This window comes from Barbatula barbatula (genome assembly GCF_947034865.1).
Source record: "Barbatula barbatula genome assembly, chromosome: 13".
In the NCBI taxonomy this organism is placed as follows: Eukaryota; Metazoa; Chordata; class Actinopteri; order Cypriniformes; family Nemacheilidae; genus Barbatula; species Barbatula barbatula.
Genome location: NC_136776.1, coordinates 8,059,106 through 8,076,112, shown reverse-complemented (window position 1 = coordinate 8,076,112; position 17,007 = coordinate 8,059,106). Strand labels below are relative to the sequence as shown.

General features: G+C 42.0%; 1 protein-coding gene and 1 pseudogene across 5 annotated transcripts in view; both read left to right on the top strand.

The window, feature by feature from the left end:
* Nucleotides 1-296: 296 nt before the first annotated feature.
* On the top strand, nt 297-1,119 carry LOC306902954 (annotated as a pseudogene). The gene has a single exon. The product of its transcript is annotated as an uncharacterized misc_RNA (transcript).
* Nucleotides 1,120-9,904: 8,785 nt separating this feature from the next.
* Nucleotides 9,905-17,007, top strand: part of LOC306903201 (phosphofurin acidic cluster sorting protein 2) — a 40,615-nt gene continuing 33,512 nt past the window's right edge. For 2 of the 4 annotated variants that reach the window (XM_079472201.1, XM_079472199.1), the window contains exon 1: nt 9,905-10,189. In XM_079472201.1, coding sequence (XP_079328327.1) covers nt 10,002-10,189 — 188 coding nt within the window. In that variant the 5' untranslated portion in view covers nt 9,905-10,001. The remainder of the gene's footprint in view (nt 10,190-17,007) is intronic. The other 2 variants (XM_079472200.1, XM_079472198.1) reach the window with 1 other exon arrangement.

Here is a 17,007-nt window from a genome sequence, read left to right as displayed (position 1 = left end):
TTTGTGCGATGCATTTGTGCGTGCCTGAGCGCTTGCGTGATGTTCAGGCAGCCTCAAGAGGGCGCCATGTGAATTTGGAGAAAACCCTTTTTAAGTGCGAAAATGACACTAAACAACAGGCTTGTTTGAGATGCGCCCCGCCTGAAATATAGGCGAGAGTAGGCGGCTACAGTGAGGGGAGGAGTGAAAAAAAGTGCAGGCAAGCCGGACACTTCCTGAATCTCTTTTTTATTATATGATAACTATTTTTTCTCTTCCTAATGCAGGATCTTATAAATACACTTGGTCCTTTCTACATGAATACACAGCAGACTAAGGTGCCGCTGACAAACAGTATACTTGCCTCTCTATGGACTGTTTCCAACCAAGAGTCCTATAGAGGAGTGGCAGACAGATTTAACATAACCAAATCTACAGTTTCAACACACCTGCATGATTTCTGTTCTCTTGTAATAACACATGTCGTCACATTACATCTCCTGGCCCAGAGGACAAGCCCTATATATATCCCAGTTAGGATTTGAAGCTGGTTTTCCTAAAACCGTCAGTGCAGTTGATGGATGCCAAATTCCCGTGGTAAAACCACACTGTGAAGATCCTGTGGCCTACATCAATAGGAAACAGTTCTATTCTGTTATACTTACAGGATTCTGTGACAGTCAGCGGCGGTTCTGTCATGTCAGTGTGGGTCACCCCGGTAGCTGGCATGATTCAAGGGCATTTCGTTTGTCAGAGGTAGGCCGACTTCTTGAGGAAGATCCACATTCCCTGGTTCCTGAGGGGAGGCATATAATTGGAGATTCTGCATACCCTCTCTTGCTTCAGCTAATGAAGCCATACAGAGACAATGGCCACTTGACTGTCAGGCAGAGATGGTTCAATAGGAAACTGAATTCTGCTTGTGTAGTCATACTCTGGTGTCTGCACATGAAAAAAGTTAAGAACATTTCTTCTGCAGTCACAGCCTGTTGCATTCTTCATAACAGCTGCCTGGAATCCAATGACCACATTGAGGAGGATCAGCAGGCAGATGATATGGAGGATGACCCATACCCACCAGAAGCCCACATTCACAATAATGTGTCACATTATAGAGATGCAATCTGTGGCCGCCTGTAAACATCACATATTGACTTGTTCTTCCTTCAACACTTGCCATAAACTTAAGAACAATATTTTTTCTTTTACTGTTTTGTGAGCTAGTGGATGGGATTGTACAGGATGATATTAAGCACTTAATATCAAATGATTGACAGCATTCTGTCAGTTAACCAATGTCATAGGGAGGAATGTTGTGTGTTGTTCTCTTTATAATAATGATGTGATACAAAAACTTCACAGAATGTGGAGGATCTTGTTTGTCTCCTTCTGTGTGTTTCTGTGGAGGGCATAGGAGTGGAGGGACCTGGTTGCTCTTCTTGGAGAGGCTGTTCCTGGGAGGCCTGTGCAAATGAGGACTTCGGCACTGTAGTCTGGGATGAGGTAGTGTTGAACAGAGGAGTTGAGCAGATTGTGCCTGATGGTGCACTCCCAACTCCACATTTCCCAAATAAGTCTTCCATTTGCTTTGAGAAAACATATGAAACTATTTAAATAGAGATGCTTTTACATTTTAAATGTAAACCCAGTGATTCTGCAGTAATTTTGATACACCAAAAGCACACCAACCTTGTAATACTCCCATGTAACTTTTCCCTCTCCTGTTGACCGACACCGGTCTTTAGCCCTTTTGTAGGTGGTTATCATGTTACAAAGTTTCTTTCGCAGTTTTTCATTGCTGATGTTGTAACCTTGGTCTTTGAAAGCTTGCTCAAGCTTTTTGTAAAATACAATTTTATTTCAATAGTTCAGATGCAGGTACATTTGTGTGAGGTCAAGCAGCAGCAGTGTGGTCCTGTGTGTGAATTCTATGAAAACAACAGTTTATAATTGTGAGAGATAAACTTTATACAGTGATATTTTGTTGTTTTGTGCATACCTTGTTGGGTTTCTTGACATTCTGACTGCATGGAAGGGGATTGAAGATTGTGTGTTTGTGAGGATTGTGGTGTAAGATTTATTTTCCTTGTTTCAACAGGGCACTCGACAAGGGATGCTGGGTGAGTAATCACTGGAGGGGGACACTGGGATAGAGATGCTGGACGTGGAGGGGGACACTGGGATAAAGATGCTGGACGTTTGGGGGGGACACTGGGATAAAGATGCTGGACGTGGAGGGGGACACTGGGATAAAGATGCAGGACGTTGGAGAGGGACACTGGGATAAAGATGCTGGACGTGTAGGGGGACACAGGGATAAAGATGCTGGACAGTGGGTAGTATCTGGCATAGAGAACACAATAAAAAATAAAATAAAAATTCCCCATGATCATTTTAAATGTTATTATGGTTTAAAAAAATGCCTTACCTTGTTTCTGTGCTGCAGATCTCACTTGTTGCATTATATATGCTGCATATTTGTTTTCTGTAAAAACAAATTTCAATCAATTAAAATAAAATTAATTCCATCATCAAGCAACCAATCTTTTTTACTCACCATTCTTTATTGTCTCAGCAATTTCTTTGCTTACTGTTAATGTTATTGCTCCCTGGGAGTCTGATAGTGTTAATAACACATTCTCCATCTTGCCACAATTGTTAACTTTGTGGATGCCTTTTATAATCAAAGCCATAATGAGTGTCACAGAGACATCCTGAGTTCTTCAAATAACACATGGAGGACGTAAAATGCCATATAAATATTTATTCCAGTTCTCCCAAGCCAGAAAAGGGCAAGGTGCTCACAGGTGCCAAAGCATCACAAAAATAAAGAAATGAAAGTAAACAAGTTCAATTAACAAACATAAATCAATCAATTAATTAATTAATAACCGTGCATCAGGTCTAATCCCTCAATCAGAGTACTTTACTGCAGTTACTGCATTCACTACCACCAGTCTTAGCCCTCTGGAACATTCCTCCAGGTGAGAATTTATACACCTGGGTACAACCATTTGTCAGTAATAATCACATGGGGAAGAAAATAACTATGAACAGGTGATAAATATCCCGAAAAGTTATTACCCGATCAAGTAAGCCCATTTCCCTCTGCATACTGGTTTAAATAACAGTCCACACTTCAGTCAGTAAACTTCACCATTAATTAAGTTAACATGAAGGACTTCAAACAATTCCCCCTCCTTTCCCACAATACTTGGTTTCTCCCACTACCCATGATGCAACCCAGGGCAGGTATAAAAATAATGAGAAAAGTCCATTCCAATCTTTTACTTCACTCAAGATGGCCACCGCCATGCCTGCTGACGTCAGGTGATGATTAGCAGTTTGGGATAACTTAATGTCCTCTGAGTTTGTGCTCAGGTGGCCAGTCTGAGACACAACAGTTTAACTGTAGAAAACATATGTGTGGTTAATCCATCTCTCCTGTCGCTGATCCCTCAAGGTAAATAAAGAGTTTTTAAAAAACCAAGTATGTGTTCATGTGTTTTGTGGAAGGGCTGACAAAGGGTCACAGAGAACAGAGAGAAGCTCTGTGACAATGAGAAATGATTCGCACAGATGCTGAACTAAATTTGCATTGTTATCCCTAATTATGGGTTAAACATTTCAGAGTGGGATATGACACAGCTGATTAACCTAAGTGTGTATCCTACTTAAGGGATAGTTTACCCAAAGAAAAATAAAAGTTCTTTGGGTGAACTATCCCTTTTTTACATGACAAATATTCCATATAAATATATTACACAATTGTTTGTCACCTTAATGTAAGTTTCAATTCATGTTTAATGATTAGGAAAAGTGTGTGCTGCAAATTATTCTTAAAAAATATGAAACAAAAACACATTCTAAATTAAGAAATGAGCATGTGTGGGTTTTGTTTATTGCACTCCTGGAATCAGACATATCCAAATAAAGATATCAGATAAAAACACAAACATGAGGCCTAATTGTAAAACAGTCACATTAGATGTATGCATGTATTGATGGATTGACTAATTTATTTAATGGAGTAATGTTGTACAAAAATGTCAACGTATGAAGAGAATACACATCTCTCAATAAAGAGAAAATTAAAACAAACAGGACTTCACTTCAAACCAAGAAAATAAAAATAAAACATGTCCTAATTACTAAGTACTATAGAAAAAGTAAATCGTATTAGGCTATAGGTAATGGACGACTTAGAATTAAGGGGAAAAAATATCAGCTGACATTCTCAGCCAATGAGCACGAAGCTGTGTCGTCAGTCAGTCGTTTCCCATCATGCTTTTGAGTAGCGCAGTCGGTGGAGAGCAACTGCGCTCGACTGCTCAATCCGACACAGCCGCCTCGCCGTCGCGAGAGTTTTTTGGCACACGTCAGCATGAGGTCAGAGCTAGGCGGACGTAACTCAGACACTTTTCTAACCAGCATGCATCTCACGGTGATCGGTTCTGCGCAGATTTTGTTCATCTCAAACAAGCCTATTCTGTTTGACCTCTGACAAGAGAGGGCGGGTTACACACAAGCAACATCATAATTTATAATAAACAGGCATATCAATTATTTATAAGTCACTGTGACACAATAAGATTAACTGTCTCTCAACTCCATGTTGAGATGTAAAGTAGGTTATATACATGGTATATATTGATAATATACAATTGTCCTTATTTACAATATTGTTTTAGCTTGTGGGGTCTTGTATTGTCTTGATATGAGTCTCCAATGGTCTCCATCTCAAGGTTCATAATAACATCAGGAGACAATATTTTGATACTGTTATCTGGCATGGTTAACAACACCTATTGAACCTGTTTCTAGTCAGACGCAGTTCGACAGTCCTAGGGTGGGTTAAGGTATCGACTCACAACAGAGTTGATATTCCCGGATTTAATAAGTTCCTGAAAAAGAGATCTAGTGAAACAGGACTCAAATTTTAGTTCTATAAAATCGGGAAGACATATTCCATAGTTGGATCCATCACTGGCAACAAACTGTAAAAAACTAAATTGAATGTTAGTAAACAAAGATACAAGAATTATTTCCCCACATAACTTTAATTGTTGAAAAACAAGAAATTTTTTATACCTAAAACTACAACACAATACAAAACCATTTACAAAACAATATTTACACAGATCTACCAGTTAGCCTTTTTTTCAAAGGTCAGGGATATGCAGGCATGACACACGCAGATATCTTCTATCATACATTTCCTGCATGAAAAACTCCATGTCCTCAATTCTTTCAAATGTGAAAAGGAAGGGAGCCCGGATTGTTTCTTCATCCATGTCAGCGTCATAAAAAAGGTGTCGAAAAACAGATCCCGCATTGTTATGGCAAACAAGGCATCATCCTCACTCGTGCTTGTGATCTGTGGTAAGTGAACTTGAACTTGAGCGTGTTCGGTTCTCCTCCACCCAGTCACTGGCGAGCTGAATCCGTTTCATCACAGCAGAGTCCTTTGTGACAAAAGATAAGACATTTCAATAACAAGGTCAATATTCAATATGAAACAGGAAGGTAATTGCATAAATATGTCAAACAATAGATAAACATATCTATATGTACATACCCCTTTCTTGAACCGCCACCTTAACGTGGTGGAGGGGTTTGAGTACCCAAGTGACCCAAGGAGCTTTGTTGTCTGGGGCTATATGCCCCTGGTAGGGTCTCCCAAGGCAAACAGGTCCTAGGCGACGGGTCAGACTAAGAGTGGTTCAAAAACCCTTATTATGGAAGACATTTCAAGGACCGTGACGTCCCCCGTTATGGATCAACCGGGGCACCACCCTGGGGCCAGGCCCGGGGTCGGTGCTCGTATGCGAGCGCCTTGTGGCCGGGCCTTTCCCCATGGGGTCCGGCCGGGCTCAGCCTGAAGGAGGGACGTTGGGCCGCCTTCCCGTGGGCTCACCACGTGCGGGAGGTACCATAAGGGGTTGATGCATAGTGGATCGGGCGGCAGTCGGAGGAGAGGGCCTCGACAGCCCGATCCTTGGACACAGAAACTAGTTCTAGGGACGTGTGACGTCACCTCGCTGGCGGGAAAGGAGCCTGAGATGGTGCATGAGGTTGAGAGGTTCCGACTAGAGATAGTCGGGATCACCTCTACTTATGGCTTGGGCTCTGGAACCACACTCCACACTTCATCACTCTGGAGTTGCCCATGGTGAGAGGCGGCGGGCTGGTGTGGGTTTGCTTATAGCCCCCCAGCTCTCCCGCCATGTGTTGGAGTTTACCCCGGTGAACGAGAGGGTCGTTTCCCTGCGCCTACAGGTCGAGGATAGGTCTCTCACTGTTGTTTGTGCCTACGGGCCGAACGGCAGTGCAGAGTACCCAACCTTCTTGGAGTCTCTGGGAGAGGTGCTGGAAAGTGCGCCGACTGGGGACTCCAGCCCCCCTGATCTGAACCCGCGCGGTGTTCAGTTATTGGACTTCTGTGCTAGTCACAGTTTGTCTATAATGAACACCATGTTCAAGCATAAGGGTGTCCATCAGCGACTTTGTGGTCGTTTCATCTGACTCGGGCCTGGGAGGTGAGGCCATGGAGAAGGACTATCGACTGGCCTCGAAGAGATTCTGGCAAACCGTCCGGCGCCTCAGGAGAGGGAAACAGCGTCCTGTGGAGGGTGTTTCCGGAGTATGGGGTCCGGGGGCCTTTGCTAAGGGCTGTCAGGTCCCTGTATGACCGAAGCAGGAGATTGGTTCGCATTGCCGGCAGTAAGTCGGACTTGTTCCCAGTGCATGTCGGACTCCGGCAGGGCTGCCCTTTGTCGCCGGTTCTTTTCGTAATTTTTATGGACATAATTTCTAGGCGCAGCCAGGGGCCAAAGGGTGTCAGGTTTAGGGACTACACAATCTCGTCTCTGCTATCTGCAGATGATGTTGTCGTGTTGGCTCCTTCAAACCAGGACCTTCAGCATGCACTGGGATGGTTTACAGCCAAGTGTGAAGCGGCTGGAATGAAAATCAGTACCTCCAAATCCGAGGCCATGGTCCTCAGTCGGAAAAGGGTGGCTTGCCCACTTCAGGTTGGTGGAGAGTTACTGCCTCAAATGGAGGAGTTTAAGTATCTTGGGGTCTTGTTCACGAGTGAGGGAAGGATGGAATGGGAGATTGACCGACGGATCGGTGCAGTAATGCGGTCGATGTACCGGTCTGCCGTGGTGAAGAAAGAGCTGATGCGCAAGGCGAAGCTCTCGATTTACCGGTCAATCTACGTTCCTACTCTCAACTATGGTCATGAGCTTTGGGTCATGACTGAAAGGACAAGATCCCGGATACAGGTGGCCGAAATGAGCTTCCTCCGCAGGGTGGCTGGGCGATCCCTTAGAGATAAGGTAAGAAGCTCGGTCACCCGGGAGGAGCTCGGTGTAGAGCCGCTGCTCCTCCACATCGAGAGGGGTCAGCTGAGGTGGCTTGGGCATCTAGTCCAGATGCCTACTGGACGCCTTCCCCGGAAGGTGTTCCGGGCCCATCCGACAGAGAGGAGACCCCGGGGAAGACCTAGGACACGCTGATGGGACTCCCGGCTGGCCTGGGAATGATGTCTCCCGGCTGGCCTGGGAACGCCTCGGTGTCCCACAGGAAGAACTAGAGGAAGTGTCTAGGGTCAGGGATGTCTGGGAATCTCTGCTTAGACTGCTGCCCCCGTGACCCGGCCCCGGATAAGCGGAAAAAAATGGATGGATATCTCGTAGTTGGGGTGACCTCCATGACGTTATCCGGTTGGATCACTTGCTTGTTGACTGACAGTCGGCTTTATTGAAAGAGTGCAAAACAGTACACCTTTTTCCAGTGTGCATTATTTATGACAAGTGACCTGTATACTAAGGAATGTTCATAATGCATATCTTCATTCAAAGTATAGTTATCAATACTTTGTATTGTTAACAAATATGACCAGTTACCATTAACATGAATATTCCACAGTCAGTCCCTCGAAGCTGAAGCTGTAGATTACCTCGAATTTTCTCTGACTCTCCACCATCTTCCCATGTGGGGCGCATCACGTGCTGCACAGCGGTGTAGTTCGAGGCTGAAGCTCCTCCTCCGTGGACGTCTAGCGAGGAGGAGCTATAAGTAAGCTCCCCCCATTTGCTGTGCAGCGAGTAGCCTCTCAACTTTGTTGCTGCAAGTCACCAGTTGGCGTTCCCACCAGTGGGCGTTCCCACTAGTGGTTTTCTGAGTAACAACATCCACGTTAGCTCTACCATCGTCCTATTGGCTGTCGCTTTGGAAAGTCGCTCTTCATTTGCATGAAGTTGAACAATTCTCAACTTTGTTGTATCGCTAGACACGGCCACCCTGTCGCCAACGGTTGTAACTGCTCATGTCACGGGATGTCGCCAGCTCTCCATTGAAATGAGTTGTATCATGTCACTTGTAATGTGAAAATTATGTCGAGTGTCATCACAAAAAACACAGGGGGCATTAAACAAACTGTCGTTTGTAACTGCAGATGCGGCATTACGCCACAATGGAGGCGCTGTTTCCATGTAGGAGGTATTAGGAGCTGAATTTCACAGCTGTTCAGATGTTTTACATTCAATTTCTTCTATCAAACCCTTAATTCGCAAAAAAACGAATCGCTTGAGGTGGTTTTTCATTTTGCGAAAAAGGGTTCATTCAAATAATGGGAGATGGAAATTAATTTGCCGAATAAATTCCTCCAAAAAGCCACGCACTGTGAGACGGCGTTGTTAACCTGCCTAACCAGAGTACTACTGGTCTTGTTACACAGCATCAGAAATGTTGTTATGGTCCTTCTTAAGGTCGTCAATTATTTCTCTAGTTGCCTCTTAGAATTGTCATGACTGTCCCAAAAAGCAGGCATCCACAACAGCACCGCATTCATTGTGTTTCGCGATCGTCTTGATCATATATGAAGATTCTTATATTCACTGGCTTCTCTTACTTTTTTTACTAATATTTAGTGCCATTTTATTAGGAAGTGTAGGACTAGTCGGATGGAAACGGTGCATGTTCGCAAATATTTTATGCGATAATCCAATTTTGCGCAAAAGCTAAATTCGCTATGTTGGATGGAAACCCGGCTAATGAGAAGAGATCGTAAAGCACGTAGCCTACACGAGTGGGTAAATATTTAAAGTTCGAAACACCCATCATATTAATTAAATATGAATCTTATGTAAGAAAATAATAAATAAACAATACAATTATACCGTGTTGCATTGTTTTAAACTTTTCTTTCTATTCAAAACCTTAGTCAATAACACATGTGTATCACATTAAAATATTGTTCACTTTAGTAAATTGTAGTATATTACAGCTGTAGAATATTATGGTAATTATAACACTCTATTAACATATACTATAGTATTCTGTAGTATCCTGCTGTAAATTCATTGACTTTATCAATTCTGTAGTTAACTTTAATATATACTAATGTAAGAAAACGGTACTGTATCTAGGAAATGTACTATACAGTTTGTTTATTCTTTTTCACTCATTCACTCTTTACTCCTTCAGTCATTCACTGCAATGAAATCTCTCATTTTTGACCATGGCATTGACTCTTAGGCCGTATTTGTCAACACGGGTCTTGCTCTTTTTACCCCCAATAGTTATTAGCCCACACCAGAACATAAAAATATTGCTCACCTAAACGATTAAAGTTATGTTTTAACAGATTGTCGACGAAACGTTGCCAACATGTGTGTTACTATTGCATGAAAATTACTCAAAGGATTAAATTGAAACTTTTATCTCGGGAAACCGCTGTCTCTCTACGGCCCGCCATCTTGCCGACAATGTGACATTTTTATATCTCGCGTTGTTCCGTGTGATTTGGACAATTACAAGTTACGCCCCTTCCCAGTTACGCCTCTCTCTTGCACTCCGCAGACAGACCCCACTCTCTCCCGGCCACCGCCGCGCGCTCGCTCGCGTGTGAAGCCCCGCCCCCTAAGCGGAGCAAATCTGTGTCTGCGAGCTAAGATGCGCGCGAGCTGAGAGGTCCGCGAACATCCCGGTCCTGCTGAAGAGTCTCTTCGACGATGGCCGCGGCTGTGGAGAGATCAGGGGTCCGGGCCGCCTTCACGAACCCGGGTGTCTGTGCACCCGCAGCCGCCCCCGGAGGATCAGCCGTGGCCGGAGCCGCGGGTTCGGCTCCCGTCATGCCCGTGCCGATGAATCTGTTCGCGACGTGGGAGATTGACCGCTCGTCTCCGAGCTGCGTGCCGAGGTAATGCTGCCGTGTAGATGTGTGCATCGGTAAAGCTTCAATGTGAATCGTGAAACACACACGCGTCGGTTTGTTTGCGAGGTTTGATTTCTGCGCATGCAACTTATCGGCATGTCACTGCGTAAAACGCAGGCAGGGATGCAGTGAGTGTGGTGTTGAGATGTCTCTTCATCACGACATGTGTCTCATAAGTGTAAAGCTTTGGCCTTCTGTCTTCTCATGACCCGGTTAAACATCAGTCACCCGTGCGCACCTGCTTCATCTTACTGCATTACACCTTACGTTATACTGCAAGCAGGACATTCTTTTCTGTCGTTTTGTGTTCAACATGAGTCGGAAATACATTACGTGGGAGTTCAAGCGATGGGGGGGGGGGGGGGGGTACCCAATACAGAAGGTGCATACAGTATATCATACACACAGAAGTGATATTGACTGTTATAAATGTTGTATTACACGACTATAAATGTGGCTTCTTGTAGTCTGATATATAAAATAAATCTGTCGTGCACTTTTGCATCTCCATCAGACATTGTACATGTGAACTGCCATATGTGTTACTATCAATGTTTATTTCTCTGGCACTCTTTCTTCACAATGTGCATTGAACAGAAATAAGAAACCTTTGTGTTTCTTTCATCGTTGTCCTCGTGTGAGTGGTAGTTATTGTGGCGGCTTGTTGATGTTCGGCGGGAGATCTGGAGCAGCTCGTGGGACGAGATTCATCAGTGTGACTCACATGTGCGTCTTATTGGCTGTGATGAGAACAGATGAGGCGTCCCACAGGTATCTCTGTATCTCAGTGCTTCTGGGGCTGCTGGACACACCCAAATCAAGTGAAAGATATTCCGAATGTGAGTCAGGATCAAATCTGTTTTTTTTGCATTTAAATGTTTCTAGTGAAAATCGTGCTAAATAGTGTAGCCCATCTGAAAGGCTTTTACGTGTGTTGGTAAAGTGTTATTTACGACTGTCACAGTTGAAGGATTAAAGAGTTTTGCTGGGTGTATATGAGCTTTAGAATCTTAAAGTGGCAGTCCGTCAGTTATTTTGAGTAAAAATGAGCTAAGACCAATCATTGAGCAAGTACATGAAAGAACGGTGTCACTACCCTTGCGGGATTCACCACGGAAAGCTTGTAATAGTGGATTGTAATTTGCACTGTCGGGTCGTCTTCCCCGGAGATTCTTATTTATGTGTGTGCGTCATTTCGTCACATTCATACACAGAACGAAGAGGATCCGGCTGCAAGCCCATGCGTGGATGCTGCGAGTGACAGGCGATTTGTAGGGTGTACACAAAACTGTTGGGTAGGATTTTATACAACTTTTAGTATTATTTATGGCGCCGTTTAGTCATTTTACTTCTGAACGGCAAGCAGCGTTGACATCTGGGGATTCATCAGTTGTGAAAAACAAGAAAGTACGAACTGATGACAGTTTACAAAGAACAAGTGAATGTGATTGGAGAATGAATAAGGCATTTCAAAGGTGGCATGAATTCTCTGTGATTCGAAAGGCTTTAAAACGGTTCTGTTGTGTTCATAAAGACGGGTAATGTTTCATCGGGTGTTCTTTCTCTCTTTGTTATGTTCATTATGATAAATGTAATTTAACCCCTTTTCGCACAGGATTAGTATTATCTGGGGACCTCGTGTGATTCAGAAATTACCTCCCCACATCTGTATTTAACATGACGCGAATAAGCACGGATAAGTGATGCCTGTACTCAGATTTACGGACTTATATCCCAGATATGATGGCAAGGCTTTGCATGTAATACATATAGTTGTATCATGAGCAATGATTCATGACCGTACTTGTCAGCCGAATCACAACACACATAAAGAAAATATCTCCGCACGTCACCTGCTGTAGCAATTACACACTGAGATGGCGACAAAAAGGCCAATCCTACGTAGTGCCGCTTTAAGGACCAAACTGTGAGCAAAGCAAAGATATAAAATCTGATTTCCCGATTATGTCAGACCACCATCATATTTTAAACTCGTCTGATCGTCATTAAAATAATATTGATTATTGAAATGAAATGAAATGAGTAAAAAGTACAGGCCGAATGCCAGTTCATCAGCCTTTTATGTCTCAACTCATTATTAGAGCCCGACCGATATATCGGCCGGCCGATATTATCGGCCGATATGAGCTAATGGCATTTAAATCGGCATCGGCGTTTATAACGGCCGATAAAACATGAGAAACAGAGTCTCATGCTTCACTCATGTTATGAAAAACGCTGGCCGCTTCCAGACTCTGGCTCCATTGGCCAGGAGGTTTCTCACTCCTCCACCTTCATCTGTCCCTAGTGAGAGGGTATTCAGCACTGTGGGGGCCATCTATCAAGATAGGAGGAGCTCTCTAACAGGTTCCAAGGCAGAGATGTTGTGCTTCCTGTACTACAACCTGCCACTTCTCAACTGGCAGTACTAAGGAGCACCCTGTTCAAGACATTTTTCAAAACACTGTTCAAATATTAAAGTTCAGAGGTAGACAGAGTAAAAGTCTAAAAGTATAATTTGTAAAAAGTAGTGAAGGAGGAAAACCTCTTGCCTGTGTGTTGTATATATTGAGAACATTCTACATTGTTTTAATTATATTTTGGTATTATTTATTTATTTTATATTTTATATTTATTTATTGTATATGTAGCTATACATTTAACTTATTTTAATTTTATTATGGTTTTGTGGAATATTGAATTTGTTTGGTATAGCTCTTTTACTTTAACTTTAACTTATAATTTATTTACAGTACACACTGTTAAAACCAGCTTCAACTGGAAGTAAATAAAAGTGTTAAATGTTTAAAACCAGACTGTTTTGTGATCATTGAAAAATATATACTTTAGATGTGCAATTGTTTAGTCATTGAGACTGTAATCTAAGGCTTTTTTTTAACATCCCTTCTGGAAAATGGTTTATACAGCCCACATATCTAGAACAGGCAGATATTTTGCTATTGAATGTTGTGTAAGTGCAGTTTATAGGAAATGGGTCTAATATCCAGTTTATTTTCAAAATCAAAATATCGGCTTATAAATCGGCTCTTTTCAAGTTAATATCGGCATCGGCATCGGCCCCCAAAAATCCATATCGGTCGGGCTCTACTCATTATTGATGTTTTTATTTAGCACTTTATGAAACATGTGTGTTGAAAAACACTTTCTGCACTTTCCTGCACTGTTGTTGATGATGCAGCTGATTATTTAAATTGAATTCTGAAAAGAGCTGTGAAGGGCCAGTGGAGGTACAGTGGAAAATAGTTGCATGTTACTAACTTTTATATAAAAATGTTTTCACTAACATGTCAAATTAAAAGATTATTAATGTGTTTGTAATACATGTGATTTATTAAATATTTGTAAGTAATTTCAGTCTCAGCTTGATTTGGTGCAGTTCCCATTGCATTTATGTATGCAGGGCTTTCTTCTGCTTGTTATTTCATGTTGAAAACCGGTATATATGGAGCCCATCAGTATAAGTTTGTGTGTGTCAGAGGGGGAGAGTCCCGACTCCTGAAGTGATAAGTAAACTGTGCAGGTCACACGGCACTTATGTTTCTCGCTCCTACAGATGTTTCATCGCCTCTAATCACCCAAAAAGTTGCTAGGCGACGCTGTTTTTTTCCCATTCTTTTTTAATTCGTCTGGCCGGTTTTGCGACGTTAGCAACACTTTTACTACATGTTTGTTCGAAAGAAACACCTAACGACAAATCTAGCATCTTTTTGGATGAACCTTAGCTTTCATTCAGTGGGAAAGTGTTGTCAATACTGCTCCACGAGCGCGTGGTCTTGCTTTCCAAGTGCAGTGATAGTCTCTCGGCATCTGTGAGTGAGCATTGGGGTGAAGCAGCACATTCAGTTCACCGTATGGCAGACAACAACTGAATTAAATAGTACAATCTGTGTTTCCAAATCCTGTCACTGTTATCGACTGTTTGGAAATGTAGTAGTACAGTAATTGAGTTATTATGTGGAAAAATTGGAATAATTGCATTGTAGGCTGATTTATGGTATGCCCCTAAATTTGATGCTTGCGCTCCTAACATTTTAATTGAGGTGCTTGTTTGATGATATGCACGGTATTTGGTATTGTGAGGCTAAATTTCTGCTGTGGACCTCACATATTACGTGGGTCTGATTTATAAACGTCATATACGCCCATTTTCTCCTCTGTACAAAGACAAATGAGGGCACAGATAAGACTTTGGTAATTAAACATGCAACCTTTACTCAGTCAGTGGTTTGTCAATTATTCATGCTTATTCATTGAACTTTAATTGGTGTGGGACTCTGTGGAGGGTCATTATTTGTGTTGAAATGGCAGCAGGGTACATAATGTGCTTTGTGTTCCATGTGTTGGCCATGCACGCATCATTCCACCTTTTAAAAACAATTGTTTTCCTCTGTGCCTCTGGAATAATGTTAAAATGCAAAGCTGGATGAGCTCAAATGTGTCGAGGCAAGGAAATGGATCCTACATAGTTTTGATATTTTAACAGCTGCTGTCAAATCAACATCACTAGATGTTTTTGCACCGGCTTGCTTGAAATGTTTTGTGTCAGTAACTGTTTTGTGCTGTTTTGGTGAGTTTCACCTGAAAACTCAAAGTAGGATCAAATGGAGCATAACACATGTGTTTGGGGCCAGAAAGGGATGTTGGGCTACTTGATGCAGTTTTGCGTTGAATAGGCCTATGCAATGAAAGTCCTAGTGTGCTTTTCCTGATGGATGACTTTAAGTTTTTCATAGTACACACATTTAGAGCTTTTTCGCTATCTGCTGTCTCAACAGGAGGTGTCTCAGTGGCCCTGTTGGGTCGTCTCTTGGAGCTCAGTTAGCTGTTCAGCAGAAAGCATTGTGGACTCTCTGATGGATACATATCAATCAGATATGATGTGACTGCGAGAGTTATGATTGATCTAACTGAACTGATTTGTTGAAACATCTTTTGTTTTCAGTTGTTCTTGGCTGATGAATCTGTGCGTGGCTGTGCTGTCCAGAGATATAGGAAAAGTACAAGTACTTGATCACTACACTCCAAAAAAATGCTGGCTTGTCATTTACCCAACCATGTGTTCTGTGTAATATTGACTCAGGCATTAGTTAAAACAACCCAGCATTTGAATGTGTATTTTGTCTCAATGAATGCCTATTTTTGATTTTGTTAATAGTTTGTGATTACACGTGATTATCTAACATCACTGCTTGTTGAAAATAAAAGATATGTAGAGCTACAGTATGTAGTAAATGCGAAATATTCGGGCTAATGGAAAAACATTTACTAGCTGTTGCTAGCATGCCATCATCCCCAGCACAACATGTTAACATCGTAATACTGCATTCAGCAATAGTATTTAATCAGCTGAATAATAAAGGTGGTTAGGGTTAGGGTTAAAGCAGAAAGTAATAATTAATGTACGTCATAAGCAGGACAACCAATGTGGACCTGTGAAGCATGTAATGGCTGCGTCAGATCTTTTTATCCATTCACTTCGTCAGATTTTGAGGTTCTTGTCGTATTTTGTGTATTCATTGCGCTATTGTAATGTTATTGTTAGCACTGGCAGATACGTTTTGAGTTGGAAATTTTCTTATCTGCAGTTAAGATAATGTTCTTAGGAAACTTTACTCTGTCATTGCATTTTGTCCTAACTAAAATGATCATGGTTACCAAACAAAAGACACGATTTTAAGGACAGTCTTATACTATAATATGTCCCTGGTCTCTACGTGCGGTCTGTGTGTGTTCTCAGAATAACGACTGAGAAACCTGCTGAAAGTGCCCTAGTTATTGGTGATTCTATTGTTCGGAACGTTAACAAGCTGCAGATGCAGGATCACAGCGCAGCCAATCTTGATAAGTAGGTCTTCCATTGGTAGTCAGTTGGCGTGTGGGTGTGCTTTTCTGGGAGAATTAATTCAAGGGAATAGGATCCCTGTTACGAAACAGGGATCCAGACATATAAAAAACTTTCCGAAACAATTTGGAGTACTGGGGGACTGTATGAAGCACAGAAATACTCTGTCATACGTGCAACATTAGTTTTTTGGCCGGTTTTGCGACGTTAGCAACACTTTTACTACATGTTTGTTCGAAATGTTAGTAGTCGATGTTAAGCATGAGAAGCCAGCCCATTTAACAGTGTAAAGAAGTCAGAATGCACAACATAGCATGCTACTCAATCTTTAAACTTCATAAAGAAACACAACACAAAAAATTGTTACATTGTGATATCAGTCATTTTTTGTTAATAAATTATGTGTTTTATATTTACAATCATTACTGCCATTCAATGTTTTCTTGAGAATTCAAGATCTGTGTGTATATGGGCTTGTGTACTTATACAAACTCAGGTTTACTTAAAATGTTAAAAGTATTTTACACAACAGACAATCGTAATGGAAGAGCAGCCATTCAAGTCGTCTTATTGTTCTGAGCAAGTGGAGTGTAAATGATGACCACAAACACACACACACTGGATACAACCTTTGTTCATTTAGAAGAGTTATGGTAGAGTTTTAAAGGGTTCATGTACACGTTAGTGCCTTGTTCATTTAAGGTTGTGACAAGACTGTTGTCATTGTGTTTTAAACACAGCGTGAAAACATTTACATCTATGCATTTGGCAGATTGCAATTGGAATTGGGATTCTTAGTATTTGCAATCCCCTGAGATCCAACCCACGACCTTGGCATTGCTAGTAAACTAAGAATCCTAGGCAAACTATAATATATGTAAAAGATAATCCACAGCTAGCTGTGCGTTAAAGGGTTTTAAGGCACGACGTAGAGGCCAAG